The sequence below is a fragment of the Ursus maritimus genome, unplaced genomic scaffold (assembly GCF_017311325.1).
Source record: "Ursus maritimus isolate PB19 unplaced genomic scaffold, ASM1731132v1 scaffold_1, whole genome shotgun sequence".
In the NCBI taxonomy this organism is placed as follows: Eukaryota; Metazoa; Chordata; class Mammalia; order Carnivora; family Ursidae; genus Ursus; species Ursus maritimus.
In genome coordinates, this window is record NW_024423343.1 from 105,848,528 (window position 1) to 105,871,420 (window position 22,893).

General features: G+C 37.7%; 1 protein-coding gene across 3 annotated transcripts in view; it reads right to left on the minus strand.

Moving 5' to 3' along the window:
- Positions 1-2,969: 2,969 nt before the first annotated feature.
- The window catches only part of IWS1 (interacts with SUPT6H, CTD assembly factor 1), a 39,593-nt gene continuing 19,669 nt past the window's right edge, over positions 2,970-22,893 (minus strand). The window contains exons 4-14 of one of the 3 annotated variants that reach the window (XM_040619297.1): positions 22,670-22,775; positions 21,996-22,053; positions 17,135-17,232; positions 16,202-16,352; positions 15,619-15,701; positions 14,384-14,513; positions 13,379-13,496; positions 11,562-11,673; positions 10,931-10,987; positions 7,891-8,002; positions 2,970-3,340 (exon numbers count right to left, since the gene is read on the minus strand). In XM_040619297.1, the coding sequence (XP_040475231.1) occupies positions 3,209-3,340; positions 7,891-8,002; positions 10,931-10,987; positions 11,562-11,673; positions 13,379-13,496; positions 14,384-14,513; positions 15,619-15,701; positions 16,202-16,352; positions 17,135-17,232; positions 21,996-22,053; positions 22,670-22,775 (1,157 nt within the window). In that variant the 3' untranslated portion in view covers positions 2,970-3,208. Of the gene's footprint in view, positions 3,341-7,890; positions 8,003-10,930; positions 10,988-11,561; positions 11,674-13,378; positions 13,497-14,383; positions 14,514-15,618; positions 15,702-16,201; positions 16,353-17,134; positions 17,233-21,995; positions 22,054-22,600; positions 22,779-22,893 lie in introns of all 3 variants that reach the window. The other 2 variants (XM_040619292.1, XM_008686071.2) reach the window with 2 other exon arrangements.

The following is a 22,893-nucleotide window of genomic DNA, read 5'->3' on the forward strand; positions in this document are numbered from 1 at the left end:
CAAAACGTAAGAGTTGATGTGGCTGTGGACAAATCAGAACCCTTTGCACTACTGGTAGGAATGTAAAATGGTGCAGCTGTTTTGGAAAACAGCATGGCAGTTCCATAAATTAGAATTACCATATGATCCAATAATTCTACTTCTGGGTATATACTTGAAAGAACTCACAGCAGGGTCTCAAAGAAATATTTGCACACCCATATTCATGGCAGCATTTTTCACAACAGCCAAAAGGTAAACGCAACCCAAATATCCATCAACAGATGATGAATGAATAAACAAACCATGGTATATACATATAATGCAGTATTATTCAGCCTTAAAATGAGAGGAAATTCTGACCCATGCTTCAACATGAACAAACCTTTAGGACATTATGCTAAGGGAATACACCAGTCACAAAGGATAAACAATGTATGATTCCATTTATATGAGATAGTCAAAACCGGAGACAAAGTAGAATGGTGACTGCCTGGGCTGGGGCAAGAGGAAGAGAATGTGGAGTTACTATTCAATGGGTAGTTCCATTTTTTAAGACGAAAAGCTTTCTGGAGATGAAACCAGTTGATGGTTGCAAACAAAAGTGAATGGACTTAATGCCATTAACTGTACGCTTAAAAACTGTCCTTTAAGATGTCAAATTTTATGTGTATTTTACATACTTACACATACTTAAAATAATTAAAATTAGTCTACAACTAATTTTTAACTGAAAAAAATGATTCTGCATCACTCCATTCAAGTGGTCAAAGTTACCACCACCAACACTAGAACAAACTAAAGGTCTTTGTGGAAATATGCTTAAATATTTGGGGACCAAGAGGCAAGCTGTCAGCAAGTTACTCACATGCATAAGGTAAAGGATACAAATGTGAACAATTGGTTAAATGTAGGTGAAGGGTATGTATGCAAGTTTATTTTACCATTCTTGCAACATAACTAAGTTAGAAATATTTCAAAAAAAAAAAAAAGGCTATTCTGTTAGGTCAAGTTTGAAAGTTTCTAACCCATGGACCAAGAATCATCTACACAGAAACAATCTTTTCTTCAACACAGTTATCAAGAGAACTTCCCACATCATTTTGAATTCCTCACTCATGAGTATTCACTTTACTGTCTGGCACCATGTTTTACCCCGTATCAGTGAAATCATTAGATAACTGGAGTTTACTCCATCAAATGGCAAAATGCTATATTGGTAAGTTTAAATCTTCTTTAACAAGCACGACTCTTACCTTTGTTTAGAATTTTTAATGACCAGGGTCATCAACATCTGCTTCATGAGGTGGCTGTGCTTTTATTGCTCTCACAAGATTTTTTTAAGGCTATTTATATAAAACAAAATGACTGTAGAAAGTAACTGTTTCCACCTCCTCCTAGTGGTTAGCAATCACCTGATAACATTTTTATGCACCTGCCTCTACAGCTCACTGTCCCATCTGTGCTAAGCTTGTTGAAAGTAAATGCAGGGGCACCTGGGTGGCTTGGTTGGTTAAGCATCTGCATTTGGCACAGATCATGATCCCGGAGTCCCAGGATGGAGTGTGTTTCCCTCCCCCACTCAGCAGGGAGTCTGCTTTCCCTCTTCCTCTGCTCCTCCCCCCATCATGCTCTATCTCAAATAAATAAATAAAATCTTAAAAAAAAAAGTAAATGCAGAGATACTGAGATATTCTTTTGAGTAAGTGCATACACTTCATTCCATTTTGACTGTTCAAAAGTACGGTTGTCAGAAACCCTATTCCAATTTGTATCGGAGTAGAATTTCTATAATTAAAATGAACTACTGGTTTTGGACTTAGTCATTTTGACTAACCGGAGATTTTTCATAATTAAATCTGCAGAGGCTATTAAGATAAGTTTAATGTATCACAAGAACAGAACAATATAGCCATAAACTGTAATTATCTCTAACCCCTGTCCAACTGCTATCAGTAATTGGTACAGTGATTTTCAGTTACATTCACATTTCCTCTAAGGCAGTATTTCACAAACTTTTTTCTCATTTTGGTAGCCTTCCCATGAGAGAACATCAATGTAATTTAATTAAAATCAAGTAATTAAAATTTCCCTAACAAGAGAAATAGTAAGAAGTAAGATCTTGTCAGTATTTCATTTCAACCCCAACTAGAATATTGCAATTCAATTCTGACACTAACCACCTGGAGTTAGCATCGGACTCAACAGGTTTAAGGGCTCAGTCCTCCACAAAACTACCCCCATTTTGGATGCCAGCTTCAAGGGGGTCCATGACCACTTCTGACTGGTTAAAAGTCTGGGGGTTCCCATGATCCCCTTAGGTTCAAGAACTTGCTAAAATGACTGACAGAACTCAGGAAAGCACTATGTTTATGATTAGTTTTATTACAAAGAACTCAAACTAGGAGAACCAGCCAAATAAAGAGACACAGGGCAAGTTCTGGGAGGAAACAGAGCTTCCATACCCTCTCTCTGCGAAATGAAGGCACGTCACCATCTCAGCTTATCACTGTGCTCACCAATCTGGAAGACTCAGTGAGCCCGAGTGTCCAGAGTTTCAGAGTTTTTAATTGGGGTTTCACTATTCAGGCATGACCAATTACATCACTGGGCACATGACTGAACTCAATCCCCTCACTCCAACCCCTGTCAGGCCTGCCCAAAATCCCAGCCCTTGAATTATGTGGTACATCTTTCTGGTGACAGCCCCCATCCTGAAGCTGTCTAGGGGCCTACCAAGAGTCACCTCATTAGCATCACAAAAACATTCCTATCACCCAGGAAATGCCAAGGGTTTTAGAAGCTCCTTGTCAGGAACCCAAGACAGAGACCAGACAAATTTCTTACCATACCACAGTCAGGAAGGCTGAACATGGAAGATGGAAGGGTCACAAACCATTGTTAAGACCTAAGATTTATTTTCCATCACCAAGAACCAATTTTCACCCTCATTGAGAATACATCCTCTGAGACAATGAAGAGACAGCCCCCCAAAACCAGAATGGAACTTTATTGTGTAAAGTTTATAGAAGTATGACTAGTATTCTTCTGTACAAAGTACACGACAAACAGTTTTAAATACAAGTGAGAGAAATGTGAGTCCTATGACAACATCTGATACAAGCAGAACCATTTACAGATACACTAAAAATTTTTTTAAAATATCATCTTCTTTCTCCAAAGAGTCCATTGCGCATTTCTTAGAGATGCGGACACATCCCAGGCAAGGTCACAATGGCATTTTATTGCCCTCGATGCTGATTTTCACTGCATGAGCAGATCTGCTTTTTTTCCTGATATCTGTGAACTTTCTCATCTGTTTATCCAGTCGACTGATACCCTTCTTGGAGGTCCCCTGAAACTTAAGAGTGGGGTAAAAATTAAAGAGCAAATTATTGAAATACGCAAATCTAATTCTGTCTTTCATCTTCTTTTATCTGAAAGTTAACAGTCAGAAGAGCGCCTATCTCCAGAATAATCACAATATGCTTTGGTGACCCCAGGAACAATGTACACATATTAAACTCTCCCAATGAAGATTAACAGTTTGTCTGGGTCTTAAACTTCTGTCTCAGTCCATAGAAACCTCCTAGATGAAAGGGGGAAAGTTTAAACTATGATCCCGCCAATTCCATTAAATTACATAAATTATATATATATATGCTTTTCCCATTCAAAGGTCAAACATGGAGCTGACCACTTAACACATTCACTTCCCAACAGTGCTGGCATGAAGAATAATGAGCTTCTAAGGCAAGGAAAGTCATCTGAGAAAAAGCCTTAAGCATAATGAACGAGGTGAGAGGATGAGTAAAGCGAATCCATTAAGTGCTGAAGCTCTAGTCTCAGACTTGGGGTGAATCCCCACTTTGCCTCAGCAAGTTCTAGAACCCTGGGCAAATCAGGCCCCTGGTCTGTACTCCTTTCAGGACTGTGGGGGAGAGGTTAATGAGATAATAGTGTCAAATACTAGCACACAGTCAGTGCTCAAAATAAATACCAGCTCTAACTACTACTACTACGGAACCAATTAGATTTATGTTAAATAAGCACACTTGATACAAAAGGAAATGTAAATGAAATCTTTTGATCCAAGGGGCTTACTAATTCTGGCATCTCTTCCTGCTTGCCTTGTACGTTTAAAAGTTTGGTTGTTAGGTTATTTCTTTTATAATTTGAAACGACTATGGGTCTTGAAAAGATGTAGTCTCCAAGAAAACGACCTTTAAAAATGCTGAAAAGGTCTGCCACTTACGTCGAAGACCTGGGTGAACTCTTTTTGTTGACTATAGTATTACTGACAATTCTGATCTTCAAGAATGTTGAGTGGTTTAAAAAGAGATGAATTTTTCTACTTCTCCCCAGATGTTTACTACTGCATCATCTGTGAAGCTCAAACCCAACACTACTAAAAGAAGGCAGGGCCCAGGAGGAGACATTCTGGGGGTCGGTTACCAGTGTGGTGACGTTCCTTTTGAGTTGAGACTCCCAAGTCTTATCCCACCTCTAGACTCAGCGTGCACCTCAGACAGGAGCAAGGAACCCTAAGTCAGTCTTGAACAAGAGTGATCATCCACCCTAGATTTTCTAAAACAACCTGAAGTCCAAATATTTATGTCAATTTAACACTTGGCACTAGTACTCTGGGTTAGCATAAACACTCATTATCAGATGAGAAGGAGCTATGCTACTATCACCCTATCAAATCCCCAGATTTCCTGGACAGTACTAAACATGCGACCTCCTTTCAGACAATGTGCCCTGGTTCTTAGTACTTACAGTCAGCCCACATCAGAAGCCTTACCTGCTCAGATCTCCACCAATTACCTAACTCCCAGCAGCTTTACACACCAATGTCTCCCAGGACCCTAACAATCTGAGCCCTCCAGCCTCCATAAAAGGGACACACCCAGGTCACGCTGATCCATTCCTATTTATATAACTTTTAAGACATAGCTGGCAGTTACCTAGTTTCCCCAAGTTGGAGAACACACAGGATATAGTACCTAACATGCCAAATTCAATGACGTCTCTCAGGATTCGACTCTGCACCATCTCCTTAGGACATTAAAAGTGTATGCTGCACTGTTTTATCAGTGAAAAACCAAAATTGGCTTAAAAGACTAGCAAGATGAGTTTGCTTAAAAAAAATTATGGTACAACTGTATTACGACACAATATTAAGTCACTGAAGAATGTTTACTTAAATGAATTTTTACCATGTTAAGTAAAACACAAATCCAACAAAGTATAAAACAACAATTTTGCATAAAAGTTGAAAACAAAAACACCAAATCACAAAACCAGTAATATTTATGTACAATATAAAAAGGACAAAAAGGAAATAACCCAAAATGTTATTATTAAGGTGTGGTGGAATTACAAGTGACATTAATTTTATTTGTGCTTTCTGCATTTAAAAGTTTATATAAAAACATACACTTTGTTTGTCATTTTACTGTTATCTTAAAAGCACTCCGTGGAATAAATTAACATATAAACATACAATGTAGTGTAGGTTACCACATTACTCAGGAGTGAAAAATCAGAAACCAGAGAGGAATAAATAAACAAATTATATATTCACATGATAGACTATTATGCAGCCATTATAAATGATAAATGATAAGGTGGCTTAATGAGGGTAAGTGACCAAAATTATATACAGTATAATTTTATCAAAGTATCAATAGAAAAAAAAGGCAAAAATTGTAACAAACTGCTTTTGAATGGTGGGTGATTTCTCAAATCTCAAAATTTTCTACAATTATAACCAGAAAAAAACAAGTTTGAAGCATTACTGGAAATACATTTAATCCATCAAACTGTTAACAGTGGGGACTTCAAGGAAGAGCAGGGATTTGGGAATGGGGTTATTCTATAGAGTTTTATTTTTACTTATATACTTTTAAAAATAAAAATGACATTTAAAACAAAGAGTTTCATTTAAAAGCCATTTACTCCAATTTTCTTCTGGAAAATAACATTTTCTAATAATACTCATTAGCATCTGCAATGTGGAAGCCCTGAGTGAATTCATAAAGACTCTTCCCGAACAGGGAAACAGTGTCACGTGGGTTAAGGACAATACCCTAAAATGTAACAGGAAACCACCAGCCCCCAAAACATGCCTAGACTTGGGCCTAGATAAATACTGGCACTTTATGATCTTGGGAGTACTGGGATAAAGGAAAGGAAGGAGCCTGAATTTCCCTCCCCTTCTGCTAGTCATCTCTCTGCTCTAGCAGGAGGCTGGGCCACTTCTTCCCACCCCCATCACCTACTGGGAGAATGGGATCAGAACCAGTAACACTGGCAGATGGGCACATGCCCTTCAGGACACAGGGAGGCTCCCAAAGACGACTAGCCACTGAGACTTTTTTATTACATTTTCTCTGCCTTATTGTAGTTCTCAATTCTCAAACGTAAGTGTGCTGGGGAAGAAAAAATACTACTACGAGAGGGATAGCAAGAGGGAAAAGACAGTGAAAAAAGTAAAGGAAAAAAGAAAGAGGGGTGGTTGAGGAAGAGAAGGGATATCAAGGGATGTGGATATGGGTGAAAGTACAAAAAAGGGGAAGGAAGTATGAAAAAGTTCTTGGCACTGAAGTAGTGCTCTTCTACCTCTCATTTATTCTCAGTAAGAAAGTGTGCTTTGACTGCAGCTTACTAGCCAAAATGAACTGGCACAAAGGTGAGTGTAGTCCGTGAAACAGCTGCCCAAGCAGGGGTCATGGAGAAGTCACAAAAGGAAGGCAACACACTCAGACTCTTGAGAGCACACTGATACAAAGGTACCACTATTCATCTCAGAGCACAGCAGGGAGTGAGTCTGGCTCTACGGAACGGTTCCAACGTTTTCATTTCCGACCATGTATTAATATATACTCATCAAATTAATCTCTTAAATATTCACTGTAAGGCTTTACGCAATGGGTCCTCTCAAATGCACACTGATGAGGTACTGACAACTAGCTCCACCAAGAAGCTAGTCATCACTTTACGTGTCTGTAGTGCAGACCACTATGATTCTGGACCCTAAAAAAGCCTTTTTAATAAAAATGGGTAACAAGAAGATCAAAATGCTTATCAGGGAATTAATTATCTATGAGTTTCTGGGGTACTAATAAAGGAAGGGACTTCCATTTCAATTTCAACAAGACTTGAAAGTCACAAAGTGTTTGTTAGGGTCATTATTTCAGTAACTAAAAGTGGGCCGGGCCTTTTCTGGTTAAGAAAGCACACGCACACTTGTTTTCACTCTAGCTGCTGACAATTCAACCTCATGCACAGAGCATGCTTCCTTGGGGATACCTCCCGGATACACTCTGGTAGGGCCAGGACTACAGGGGCATCCTGTTGCCTTCAATGCTGAACTTGACAGCACGGTGCACTTTGCTGAGTCGTTTCTGTTCTGCAAATCGCCTCTTATGCTTTTCCAATCGGCTTAGGCCCTTTTTAAGAATACCAGGCTAGAAAGAGTAGTTTGAATGGAGAATAAAAAAAGATTACTGAAGAGCAATGAAGATCACGGAGTAGTATTTACAATGATGACAGAGGAAGTGTTTACCCTAAATATTTCACAACAGAATTACTTAAAACAGTTGAAGAAAAACGGAGGGGTAGATTGCAGAAGCAGGGAGTTCTGTTTCTCATGGTTCTAAAAAAATGACTGCATGAGAACACTCTAGGCTTTAAGATTCAGTTGAAATAAAGGGATTCATAATGTTGCTTTAAGTCTGAAGTAAAGCTCGCAAGCAATGAATGATTTGGTTAGCTAAGAGACCAGAAAACAGCTCTCTTTAAACTCAGATAAACCTCAAGAGCTGTTAAGAGTTATTACACATGAAGTAAAAGACAAAACAGTAACTTGTACTTGAGATCCATCTCGCTATCTCCCTGCTTGCTTACCCTGGATGACTCCATTTCCACATTCCACTTAGGTCTGACAACGTAGTCCTTGTTTGAGGGCATGGGGACCCTCGCGCGGGCACAGAATCCAGGATCCCCAGGTCTGAGAGCCCTGAGAATGGGAAGAAGAGCATGCTATTATGTAGCCAACCACAGCAGGGTCCAGCTGATTCAGCTGAACAGGTATTTCAAACATCCTCTGCCTCCTGAGGTCACCCAATCCACCCTCCTGCTGTCTTAGCTGACCCCGCCATCACTCACATTACTCTAAAAATTCTTCAACTTCCCTCCCAAAGCCAACTTCCTCTGCATTTTCAGGAGTCCTTTTAGCCTCTCCTCAGCTTCAGATATATAATCAAGCCTCTCTCCTCTCCAAGGCTGGTTCCCACATCAGAACCCCAAATTCCAATTTCTCCGGTCTAGTGGAGTCCCTCAGGGGGTTCACTTGTGAGGTGAAAAATCTGGTGGCCAAAATGATCCCCCCAAACTGAGTATGCCCACAGAGTAGTTTTTGTGGTGTTACATATGCAACTAATAACAGTAATTTTTGCTTGTTTTTAAAAGTTGAGATAATCACAGATTCACAGGTAGTTTTAAGAAATAATAAAGAGAGATCCAGTGTCTCTTCCAATGGTAACGATGCAAAACTATCCTACAGGAACCAGGGTATTGATGTAAGTACACTGGTTTTTATTTACATTTCCCCAGTTTTACTTACATTCATTTGTGTGTTTCTGTGTTTATTAGTTCTATGTAATTTTACCACATGTGCAGGTTCATGTATTCACAAGGATCCTTTCTACTGCCCTTTTATAAAAACACGTCCACCCTCCTACCCCATCCGCCCAGCCCCTAACCCCTGGTGACCACGAATCTGTTCTTCATTTCTGTAATTTTAGCATTTTAAGAATGTTATATAAATAGAATACACTATATAATCTTTAGAACTGGCATTATCCACTAAACATAATGCCCATGAGGATCCACCCAAGTTGTTACATCTATCAATATTTTGTTCCTTTTAATTGCTGAGCAGTATTATTCTATGGTACGAATGTACCACAGTTTGACTAGTCACCTGCTGGAGGAGATCTGGGTTGTTTCCAGTTCTGGACTATTATGAATAAAGCTGCACACTCATATACAGGTTTCTGCACAAACGTTAAATGTTCATTTCTCGGGGAAAAATGCCCAGGAGTGCAAGTGCTGGGTTATATGGTGGTTGCATGTTTAACTTTATATTCAACTGCCAAACTGTTTTCCAAAGTAGCTGTACCATTTTACTCAGCAAGGTATGAGTGACCTCGTTTCTCAACATTCTTGCCAGCATTTGATGGTGTGACACACAGATACTTTTATGTACAAATTTGAGACTAAGTTAAGACTAGCATCCTTCAAAAGTAAAGCCCATTTGTAAATGTCTGGGCATTCAAATCACTCAATGGAGAGTGGGTATATGTGTGTCTGTGTGGGGGGAGGCTGGAGTGGGAGAGAAGGATAAAAAATTCTAAATCATTTCTATTTCTTTGTACAGAGTGTAATTTGGGGGGGTGGTGAGAGAGAGCAAGGGGGTAGGGAGAGCCGAGGGAGAGGGAGAGGGGAGACCTTAAGCAGGCCCCACGCCCAGTGCAGAACCCGACCTCACAGCCCTGAGATCATGACCTGAGCCAAAATCAAGAGTCAGACGCTTAACTGATTGAGCCACCCAGGCACACTGAGTTTAATCTATTCTTAGTATCAAGCTTCTATAAGCTTCAAATACATGAATAAATTAAGTAGCTAGCCAAAGAAAATTCTCATAACCTATTCTCCCCTAAAGCTGTCATATGTCCCATCATCAAACCTATCCATAAACCAACAACACCAGCGCCCTCTAGCTCCTCTCCCTCTGTCTCGTGCAATCTGGGTGCTGCCTGATTGCCAACACTCACCGCACAAACTCCTCTGTAGACTCTCCAATGGTGCCTGCCCTCTGCCACTGCCCCTCTCCAGCATGGCCTCATTCTCCTCTAGGGTCTTCTCCAACATGCAGGACAACACCCACTCAACCCACCTTCACTGGCTACACCCCTTTTCAAAGTGTTGTGGTTTATTTCTTACTCTCTATTTTCTCAATTTCACAATTGTTTCTGTGGAAAGAACCATCAAATCTATTATGTCTTTAGCCCCAAATCCAAGTTTTAGACCCATGATATTAATAGGAATATCTCATTAGGCATCTCAGATTTACTCTGCCCAAAGCAGAACACATCTATATCCTCAAAATCTACTCTTCCTCTCCACTTCAGCAAATGGTAATACCACTGTTTCAGTTACCTGGGGGAAAATTTTGGTTGGTGTCTTCAACGTCGGCCAAACTCCTCGCCCACGGAGTCACCAACTCTTGGCAATTTTGCCCCTAAATCTCCTAACCTTCTGCCATTACCACCTCAGTTTCACTGCCTTCAGCTCCTCTGCACTCTAACCCACCCTACACCACGATGCTACCGGCACCAGCGTTCCAAATCAAATCTGACAACTTCGCGTCTATGCCCACCTTCCACGGCATCACAAAGAGAAGTGACAATTCCGCATCTTTATTTAAAGCTCTTCAAACTCTGGGTCACATCGATACTCTCAAACTCATCTTCCACCATCTCAGGCACCACACTACTGCCCAACTACTTCAGTCTACTTGTCATTCCTGAAGTGGGCCTTGTATGATAACTCGAATCTTTAGTTAACCTCTCCCCTTTGCTTTTAAACCCTCTACAGACATTTTAAAAGCATGGACTATTTTTTAATTTGATTTTGTCTTCCAAGAGCTTAACACGGTCTAGCACACAGCAAGCAGCAACAAAATCTTTACTGAATGAACTATTTCTCAATCTTACAACCTCCAGAGCACCATCACATTTGTGGATATTCAATAAATGTTGAACTGAAAACCATCCCCCAACAATGTAAACATAACATTGTTTCATTTGCAATTTTTCTTAAAACAGCAAGCAGAAGATTTTCTATATGAAGTCTAAGAAGAGCAATTAATAAAAAATCTTACTTCTCTTCTCCTGTCAGCACCTTTTCCAGGTCTCTTCGGGGTGTCTGACCACCAGTGCTGGGAAAAAAGTAATCAATAAGATACCAAGAATGTTAGAACCTTATAACTAAGAAAAAAGAGCAAAGTGAAATATCAAACTTGGACCACAGTTAGGTTCTTTACACTGGACCTGGGAAAATAACTCCAAATCTTGTAAAAGTACAACTTCTTTGAATGATTGTTTGCATACCAGGTTTCATCACGGGTGAGCAGTAACTGCCATTTTTGTAACTTATAACCCTGCTATTCTGGATGCAACTGTATCTGGTTTGCTGATACAAACTGAACCAGAAACAATTTTTTTTCTCTTAAGACTGAAAATGGGCCTGAGAAAGAGAAAGTTTTTCCTGCAACTGGCTGGAACAACAAGCAACCTCTGTAACTGTGGCAGAGGCCACATTCTACCAGATGGAACTGAAAAAGGAGGGACTGTGGGCCCTCACTGTATAGTACCACATTTAAATTAAAAGGGTATGAACTACACAGACATATCAAGCTGAGAGAAAAGACAAAATCCTATCACTTTGCAGGATTCTTAATGACCTTATTTACAAAACAACTGAGTTATCAGAACAATATTTACTCCTCATACCTGTTCATTCTCCGTCGTTGAGGCATTTGTTCTAGATCTCTCTGCTCTCTTTCTTCTCTTGTCATACCTTTGTAGTTTGAGGTAAGACCAAATATGGGCCGAGACCATTCATCTGTAACAAGGAAAAATCAATTGTTTAGAAAGCAGCATTTCTGCTACCATCCCCTGAAACAATCACACCCTAGTGTGATTTACACAGTATTCCAGGCATTTAGAATATTCTTTCCTTAAAGATACCATTATTTCAGGACCATTTTAGGATAAACACAGCGTGTAATACCAGTATCATAACCAACTTCAGCTGATTCAGAAAATTCAGTGTTAAAAAGTCATTTAAGCCTTTAACTACCACAGAGGTCTAAAGCAAGTTGTATCTGACTCATTTTGACAGTCACCAACCAGCTGTGTTGACATTTCATAGACTGCCTAATTTGTAAATTTACTCCACTGAAAATAGAAAATCTTGAAATTCTTCTAGCTTCCTATTCTAACCAAAAACATGCTCCCTTATTACTTGTCAAATGGTCTAAATCTTCAAAAATTGCATCTTAACAGTGCACCGCAGAGTCTAGATTTTAAGTCTAAGAAAGCTGCTACAGTGATGTGACCGTGAACCAAAGTACAACATGCCCACCGTTTAGTCAGTAAAAGTCCAGGGGTGCCAACTGATGTTTTTGTTCTCAAACATAATGTAGCTTACTGCTGCATTTAATACACCATCAAAACAAGGAAAGACCTTCACAGATAAGATAGAATATTAGGTGTTATCAAATAAGGCAGCAGGAGTCTCAGGGAGTCTATGTATCTTTACATGCATAGCCTACCGACCCCACTATTAGATTCAGAATTACTATTATAGTAAGTAATGGGTATTAGTGGGAATATTCTGCTTCTCTCAGCTTAGGGCAAAATGAGCATTGAGAACTACTGCATAAAAGCATTAGAAGTTTATCATATAATAGCACACTGCAGATTATTAACAAGATCAAAACTGTAATATTTCCCTGGTTCATAAAAAAATCAATTTCTCTAAAAACTTTTGATGATCTCAAAAATTCAGCAGAAAAATAATTACTGTATTCACATATAGGAGTATTTTTGGATAAATCCTTCAAGTTTAAAAAATTCCTTTGCAACATGGAGCACAGGAAGAATTAAAAAGAATAACAAAAACACACATGATTTTCATTCTTAAAACTGACAGATTTCATAAATGATATGGTAATTTATTAGATTAATTCCAGTTAGACTCCTGGATTTCTCGGTTATCATAAAATAAGAACATGCAAAACGCTCTGGAGACCATTATAAAAGTAACAACAATAGCACTAGTGGCTAACATTTCTTGAGGTCTTACTATGTGCTAGGCACTGTGCTTTACATATATCCTCTCATTTAATCTATATAATTCAAAGTTAACATATCATTATTTTACAGAGGAGGAAACCAAGGCTTAGAGCTTAAATCACTTGCCTAAAGATATGCAGTAAGGTAGGTGGTGAATCCAGGATTTGATCCCAGGTATGATTGACTCTAGGGCCCATACACTAATCCCCTCTCTATACAAGCTCTTGATCCAGGATTAGAAAACTTTTCACTTGCTACCCTTAATATTGACAGCATACTTAAATACGCTGAGGAACATTTTAAGTCTAAGGCTAAAAAAGCTGGTACCCACAAGAAATTACCAAAAAAATTTCTATTCTACTTCATGAACTCATTTTAAATGAATACTGGTAAAAATATAGTTTGCTTTTATACATACATGTCTTTCTGATATACATAAACACAACAAACAAAAAGCGAAATGTACATACTGATTAATTTCCCTGCCATATCCTTGTTGGACCTCGATTCCTTGGGGTGTTTATAGAGATACATCACTGCTCGGCCAATCCCACTATGCTTCAGGGTCTCCTGGCTCACACTAGGTAGCTGGGGAACAAACACATACATACACATTAATCACTCAAAAGCTGGGAGTCCTGCTAATCTATTCTAGAGGACCTCCAACACCTGATTCTTTCACAACAGAATAACGAAAATTCCATTTGCAGGATCTACAGACACTGAACACAAAGATATACTCTGTGTTCACATCAAGAGTTAAGACTGAGAGTTCGGTATCACACCGAGTCAAAGTAAAACTTAACAATGTGGAAAATGTAAACTAACCATACTCAGGTTAGCAGTTTAATACAAGCATCAGTACCGGCCTCTGCATCAAACAGACCTAAGTCTGAACCTAAGCATAGCCATCTGCTAGTTATGTGACCTTGGACAAGTCATTTAACTTCTCTGAGTCTTCATTTCCTCATCTGTAGAATGAAAACAATACACCTACCTTGCAGGTTTGTTGTGAGGAATAAAGGAACCAATACATGTATGAACACCTAGCACATAGGAAGTTCCTTGGGAATTCCTTCAGAAGTTAAGTAGCCTGCCCAAGGTGTCAGAGCCACATAAAAGTGGCCCAGTTCAAGATTCACAAGCAAGTTTATCTGAATCTGAAGTCCGTGGCTTTTCTACTTCAAGTGCCTCCCTAAAACATGTCTATTGCTGTACGATTCCTCTCAGGTAAGTAATAGTAACTCCAAGATCTTTCCTTCAATACTATAGTTACATGAAATTTTCTAAGGCCTTCCTTTTTTATGCTCATTTTATTTGGTATGTTTCTAATAGACATACCTAATGGAAACCCCTCTTCTGGCAGACTATGGCAGAGAGAATGTGTTAAGTACATGGTGCCACAGAGATTGTGATGATACAAACCACATCAGATAATCAATGAAGAACATATTCTCAGATTATTTGCCTCTAACCTCTTGCAGAATCTTCAACAGCTCCTCTCGAATCTTTAAAGCTGGCAAACTCCTATCCGGGAGAGGGGAGAGCCATTCTTTGATGGCAGACATCACACCACTGTCGATAAATGTTTCTTTAAGGTCCTGCCTGCAGTTGATTTAAAAAAAAAAAAAAAGTCAAGTCTATGAACCTTGGCTCTACCATAGCTTCCTCTGGATTTTCTTATATATTTAGCGGTATTTCCAAAAACTCCTTTTGAAGTTACTCATACACAATATTTACTGAGTGCCTACTGATGTTTCAAAAGCAATATAAAATTTAGTTCCCACTTTAAAAAGAAAAAAAACAGATTTGACAGGCAAAGATCATTTGTTAAAAACTTGAATTATAGAAGATAAGTTAATGCTGATATGAATGGTACAGACAGTAAGAACAAAGAGCTCCAATTATTATAACTAAAAAAAATAATCTTTAATCTATCAGAATAGAGATTCTCAAACTGGTTTAGGTGATAAGAGAACCCAGAATTGTGCTATTCTTTGCAGGACACCTAACTTGGTTAGGTTCAAGGAGAAATCAGTTGCTCAGAAATATGAGTAAACCAATGAAAGAGCCTAGTATCAAGATCTATCAAAAAAGGGTCTTATTCCAGAAGACCAGTGACTTACTTCATGATATAACTGGTCATATAAGCCTCCTATAATACATGCTTCAAGCAGCCCCTCCGAATTTGCTCTATGCTCAATCATACTGGGAAAAGAGACGCAATCTTACCAGACTCAAAATAAGAGAGTCAATAAAGAACAAAATAGTGGTTTACATGCTTTTCTTTCCTTATGTTAGTTTGCTATTTGTTCTGTTTGTAACAGGCATCAAGGCTTAAGAAAAATTTGTGAGGGGGCACCTGGGTGGCTCAGTCGGGTAAGGATCCAACTCTTGATTTCAGCTCAGATCATAATCTCAGGGTTGTGAGATCAAGCCCTGCACTGGGCTCCGGGCTGAGCCTGGAGCCTGCTTAAGATTCTGTCTCTCCCTCTGCCCCTCACCCACCTCTAAAAAAGAAAAAAATTAATTTAATTTAAAAAAAAGAAAAATTTGTGAGGAAGTAACAATTTAGGAAATTCTATTCATTATTATTTTTCTGTGAATTGATAGATAGCAGCCATTAAATAACATCTCTAGAACACCAGTACATAGTTCGAATATTATACCACTAAAAGGAAAAAAATTTTCAAGGAAACAAAACACTTACTTCTTAAGGTGCATGACCACAGTAGGTAATAATGTTAATTTTTTCAGTGCTGGCTTTTTTTGATTGTTCAACTGTCTGTCTTCCTATCCAGGAAGAAAAAGATTTTTAAAAAAAGCAATACTTATTGTTAATAAATGAATTGTAACCACTATAATTCTAAACCTCAAAATAAAATAAAGCAGCAGTATCTCTGAGTAGCAATTTTTTCTACAAAAAAGGATAACTAAAAAATGAACTTTTTGTAGAACCCCAAATTATATGTCTGTGTTAACCAAACCTACAAAACTATTAGATTAGCTTAAACAATTACAAATTTAGAGGAACAATGTTATTGTTAATAAAGAGTTTCAGTATTTACTTGGGAGCTTTTTCCTATTCTGATTATAGAAAATTTCACAAATTCTACCAAGATAGAAAACAAACTAATACACTCCTATCACATATATTTCCACAATTAAACACCCATGACCAGTCTTATTTCAGCTACATGTTTCCAGATACTTTTCCTTTCCCTCCCTTTAAAAGGCCACACAACCAATTAAGTGAGGAAAGAAAAGAGGAAGCCACCAGTGACTCATCTCACCTCAGCAGCCTCATTCATTTTGACAATCATGGCACTCACTACGTCGTCAGCATCACTAATAAAAGTACCACCATCACGGTTACGCCTGCGCTTGCCGCTCATGCTCTTTTTCCGCTGCAACATCATCTCAAAATCCGACAGAAAGTCCATACTAAGCAGCAACACAAAATCAAGTGAAATACAAATTCCCTTTTAAATACATATCTCCTTTTGTCACAGTTAAGAATCACCAACTTTCTTAATTCTGAATTAACTCCATGAAATGCTACTTTCTTCTAGGGCAAATACTTACAACTTGGCACCTTTCAAGATACCAGACTTCTCTGAACACAGATTCCAACTATCTCAACAAAAGTGTGAGATTCGATCAAGAAATATTTTGTAGTTAAGACTCTACCTCATTGCCCCCGGGGCCCCAAAGTCAGCTTTTCTCTCAAAAAATGTATTTTCATGTTATTTTTCAGTAACTCAGGAAGAGCTTACTCAGTGAGGGTGACACCATAGAACCCCACAAATTAAGAAGCTAAGCACAGGGTAAATGAAAGAAAAACAATAAGAGTAAATATATTTTCAGACAGCACTATATAACAGCAAAGTAGAAGGGAGAAAAATGGAACAGATTCTTTGCTACACTTAGGAATCAAAATAAGAAAAAACAAATTTCGATAGTCTTTACCTTAATTTTTATTAACAAATTCCTTCTTTTTATGATTTTTAAAATTTTGTTAAATTTAAATTCAATTAATTAACATAACAGTGTATTAGTTTCAGAGGTAGAGGTCAGTGATTCATCAGTCTTACATAATACCCAGTGCTCTTACATCACATACCCTCCTTAATGTCCACCACCCAGTGACCCTATCCCTCCATCTCCCCACTCCAGCAAACCTCAGTTTTTAACAAATTCCTTTTTAAAAAATAAAACAAACTTACTGCTTTCCCCTCTTTATGTTATCATCAGAGTCTGAATCTTCTGCTTCTTTTACCTGTGTTTCACTTTTTTCTTCCTCCAAATCTTCTTGGTTAAAACCCTACAGGCCAGGTAAATTTGCCAGGATTATCTCAACTTCCTTACAGATTTTCTTCGGTATAACTGCTCTTAATTTTTTTTTCATTTTTAAAGTAATACATTCACAAAGAACAAAAAAAACAAGTACCAAAATGTATATAGCAAAGGCTCCCTCCCACCCTAGTCCTAGTGTTACTAGTTTTCTTATGCCTCCTTTCAGAAATAGCCTACATTTACACACATACTTCTTCACATATGTATTTCTTATCCCCTCCTATTATACAGATGGTAGCATACTCTACACACTGGGTACAGTATATACTGGTCTGCACTTTCCACATTTAACAACAGAAGTTGGAGATCAATTCATACTGGCATAAAATATCCTCATTCATTTTAAGGCTTTAGACTATCTCACAGTATGACTGCAAACATAATTTATTTATATGTTTTGCCACCAACATTTAGGTACATGTATTTGAAATTTGCAAAATATTTACCAAACTTTTCATAGCGGTTATACTAATTCTCTTTCCAGCAAAGCATAAGTATACCTGTTTCTCCAGCTTCTCACTACTACAGGTTATCAAACATTGATATTTGCCAATCTCTGGACTGAAAGCTAAAAGACATCTTTTTTTCTATTTTCCTATGAGTAAGGGTGGACATTTTGTTCATGTTTAAAGGTCATTTTTAATTCTTTCTCTATGGAACTCCCAATATCCTATGTCCATTTTCCTTTTGCATCTTTGTCTTATTGGTATGAAAAGTCTCTTTAAAAAAACGCAGGAAAATTGGCCCTTTGTAAATGACCGGAACTGCACCGTCCTCACATCTGTACAGTTTCATTTTGTTTATGGTAATGTTTTCCAGGCACAATTTTTTATTTTTATGTAATTAAAATGGTCAGTCTTTTCTTTATAGCTTCTTTTATGTTGTACTTAGATCCTTCCAATAGTTCACCTAGTATGTCATTTTTCTCAATGAACTAAACCTATAATCAAGTTGATGTTAACTTTCTTAACTAGAGAAACACACATTATTCTTGTAAAAATGCTGCTTCACCGAGTGTGAGCTCCATGAGGGCAATGTCCAAACAATCTCTGGCATACAGGTTCCCAAATATTTGTTGAATGAATTATTCCTATTTTCCTTAGGTTCACTTTATTATTTTTCTACCATCTTGAATCAGACTCTAAATTCATCTAGTTTCACTCTCTCTTTAGTAATTAAAGTACTGATTTCTTTTTCAATACAAGAACTGTCTGACAAGGAAGTCTTACATTTCTGGGTGGTAAGAATATTTTGTTTGCTGATTTTGTAATGAATTTCTAATTTCACTGCTCTGCATTTGGAAAATGTTGTTTATACTTTGTAATTTTTGTAAAAGCTTGGTTTAAAATTTATATGGGAATGCAAAAAAAGAAAGCCAAGGCAATCTTGAGAAATAACAAGCTTAGAGGAAGGACATAAACAACCAAATATGCACAGTTCTGTATTAATACTGCAAGGATAAAGAGACCAAAAGAACAGACAAGAAACTGCCAAAACAGACTGGAAATCATATACAGACACTTCATTTATGAAAAAGAGAGGAACAGGAAAGGATGACCTGGGTCAACTGGACATTCCAAACGGGGGAAAATTTTTTTTTTAAACATTTTAATTTTAAGTAACTCTATATACCCAACATGGGACCGAACTTACAGTCCCAAGATGAAGAGTCACATGCTCCACCAACTGAGCCAGCTAGGAACTCCTTGACTTCTATCTCATACATACCCATTACAAGTGGATTGTACAAATAAACATGAATGATTAAAATAAGCTTCTAGAGGATAATTCAAGAGAGTATCTTTATGACCTTAGGAATAAGCAAAAATCTGGGAATGAAAAAAGTTTCACCATAAAGGAGAAGATGGATAAAGCTGATTTATATTAAAAACTTATGTTCATCAAAAGACTCCATTAAAAAAGGGAAAAGGAAAGCCAAAGAACAGAAAATAGTTTTAACTTACACAATCCCCAAATTTTTTCTTTTGTATTATTTGCATCTGTATCCAGATTACATAAAAAGAGACTCTTCTGTGGCTTCTGGTCTGCTTGTTCTATTGGCTACATTGCACTCAGATAATAGATTTGTCCATTTCTCTTTGCAGTTCTGTCGATTTTTGTTTTGTATCTATGTATTTCAGCCATGTTAGTATATATATACAATTTTAAAACCTTTTTATCAATATAAAGGGACGCTTTTTTTTTTAAGATTTATTTATCTGAGAGAGAGACTCTCAAGCAGACTCCACGCTGAGCACGGAACTGGAGGGAGGGTACAATTTCATGATCCTAAGATCACAACCTGAGCCAAAACCAAGAGCCGGATGCTTAACTAACTGTGCCACCCAGGCGCCCCTAAAGTGACCCTCTTTATTCTCAAATGTTTTACTGCCTCAAAGTCTCATATTCATATCGCTGTGTCAGGTTTTTAATTAGTATTCACACACAGTACCTTTTTCCGTTCTTTTATTTTCAACTTTTCTTTATCTTCTTTCAGATGAATCATGAAATGAGTAAAGAGCTATATTTTAAAATCCAATCTGACCATCTCTGTCCTTTAATTAGAGCACTTGATACATTTCAATTTAATGTAATCTGAGATATTATCAAAGCCAACTATCTGCTATCTTACCATATACTACTTTCTAACTATTCCCTGTTCTATAGCTCTTTCTTTTTCTCTTGCCTTCTTTTGGATTGACAGCTTTTACTATTCCGTTTTTCCTCTCTATTAGGTTGGAGGCTACATATTCCCATTAGTCTTTTTTAGTGGCCACTTTAGAGATTACAATGCAAAGTCTACTAAGGTCCTTTTACACACATTTGCAAAGACCATATATACTCCCAATTTGTTACTGCTGTCATGTTTTAATTTTATAAGTATTTCAATCCATACCAGACATGACTTTTTTTTTTTCTAGCATCAATACTCATTTAGACTTACCCACACACTTTTGTTGCTTAGATTTTCTTTCTAAATCCCTGATTTTCCACGAGATTTTCTTTCTGCCTTTAGTATCCCCATCAATTGGTATACTGGTAAGATGAATTAGGAGGAAATCTTCATTCCTGACAAGTATTTTTGCTGAATGTAACAGAACACTAAGTTTGCAGTTACTGAATTCTACAGTTTCTGTTAAGAAGTCAGCTGTTAATCTAATTTTCCCCTCTGGCTACTTTTAAGATTTCCCTGTCTTCTCTGGCCTCTTGCAATTTTACTATGATGTATTTAGGTATAGATTTCACTGTATCATTGCATTTACTTGCTTGTATTTGTACAACTTCTAGAAACTCTTGCTTTCTAACATCATTTCTTTAAATGCTTCTGCTATATGTATTTCTCCCTCTCCTGAGATTCCAATTCACTATGTTAAACCTTCTCTTGTATAATTTGTACTTTATTTTTACATACTTCAATTCTTCATTTTAAATAGCTCCTTCTAACCTATCTTCCAGTTCACTCATTTTCTTTTTGAATAAGTCTAATCTGTTGTTAAATTCATCCACCAAATTTTTAATTTGTTCCTATAATTTTACAGTTCTAGAATTTCTACTCGGTTCTCTTCCAAACCTACCTTTATAAAAATTGTTCGCTCTGGGGTGCCTGCCCAGCTCAGCTGGTGGAGCAGGCAACTCCTGATCTCAGGGTTGTGAGATCAAGCCCCATGCTGGGTATAGAGATTACTTAAAAGTAAAATCTTAAAAAAAAATTTTTAAATAAAAAAAATAAAAATTGTTTGCTCTGACAAAATTTCTTATCTTTTACTTCCCTGAACAATTTGTTTTTTAAGAAATATCTAAAATTCCCGTATCTAGAGCTTCTAGGTCTATTTGTATTATCTGTCATCACTACTGTTTCTTTTTAACGTTACCTATGATTGTGTACCACACTGTGTATCTCATAAACTACAGAAATACTCTGAGGCCTGTGATGACGCTACCTTTGTCCTGAAGGGATTTTGTCTGCATATGCCAGGTGTCTGAGAGCACTAGCCAGTTAGTTAAGAGACACTGTGATTGAATCTCTGGGAGTGAGGTTCTCTAGGACTGAGGTTCACTAGGTTGTTAGAAGACTCAAAGCTGGCCTAAGATCTGAGCAAAGACTATATCACTTCCACATCACCCTTAATCCAAGAAGTCCCAATTCAGAGCATGGAGGTTTTCACGGTCTCCTAACCTCAGCAGGCTCTGACCTCCAAATTTTGTCTCTTGAGCCCTGAGGCTGTCAAAAATATGACCAGCCTCTCAGCCTAAACAGGCAAACATCCCAGAAAAAGCAGTTCCGAATGCTGAGCATACCTCTTTAGGTATCTATCTGTTCCTGGGGTTTGGCTTAGTAATTCTTTGCTACCCTGTTCCTCTGCTGATGAGCAAATTTTTAAACATGTTATCCGGCTTTTCTAGTTGTCCTTAGCAGAAGGGTTGGTCTAAATTACCTAGCCTGCCATTGCTAGAATCACAAGTTTTGTAAGTACTGTGAATCTTTCCCTTTAGCATTATAATGTACCTTCCATCATCTTTTAATATGTCCCCTACCAATAATTTCAATTTTGCCTTTTATTTTCCTTTTATGCCTTTGTACACACTTTTATTTCACTTTCTGAATCCTGTTCTAGGTTTTTCTATGGAATACGTAATTGTTTATTTCTACTTATTGAAATTACCTATTTGGGAACCACTGCCACAGAAACAAAAAGCATAGTCAAAGAGGAAATAGCTCCCTATACTTACTGTAAATTCTTCCTCCTCTTCATCACCCGATTCTCCAAATATGTCTGCAATAAGATTTCTAGAAGAGAAGGATATCATTTGCTTTCTTCTCATTTGCACAGGGACCATAAAATCTTTTTCTAATAAGGTATAATGTATGTATAGTAAAATGTGCAGATCTTAGGCATCCATTTCAGTGGGTTTTGAGAAAAGTACACATTCGTGTAACCATTAACCTACCTAATCAAAACATAGAACAATTTGATCTCCCCAGAGAGTTCAGTTGTGGCCATTTCTAGTTAGTCCCTTACATGAACATGCTGGAGCCAACCACCATTCTGATTTCCATCACGGCAGATTAATTTTGCCTGCTCCTGAACTTCACATTAGTGGAATCAGACATGTCCTCTTCACTTCCCTCACTTAATATTGTTGAGATTCATTCATGTTATAGTGTGTATCAATAGTTCAGGATTCCTGAACCCCCAAAGTCATGCCATTAGGCATGATATATTGTATTACCTCTCATCATGAAATTTTAATACAAGTTTAAAAAATTTAAAAGACAAACCCCTCTCTACCACCTCATATGAACCCTTGAAAACTCATGTTATACTGTCACTTACTCTTCTTCATTCCCCGACTCACTATCACTCCCAAACAGATCCTTCTCTTCATTTTTCTTATCAGACAACTCTTCTTCACTGTCAGATGCTAGAGTCTTCTCTCTTTTGCCTGATTTGTCTGATATAACATCACTGTCAGAGTCATCTGCATCAGAGACAACACGACTCTTCTTTGCTGCTGTCAAAAAAGGTGCAAAATATCATTAATCTTATTCATCATGGTAATGGTATTACTAAGAGGACAGGTGCTTTAAAATGGCAATACTCAGCAAAAATCAAAGGGCTCCTAACAC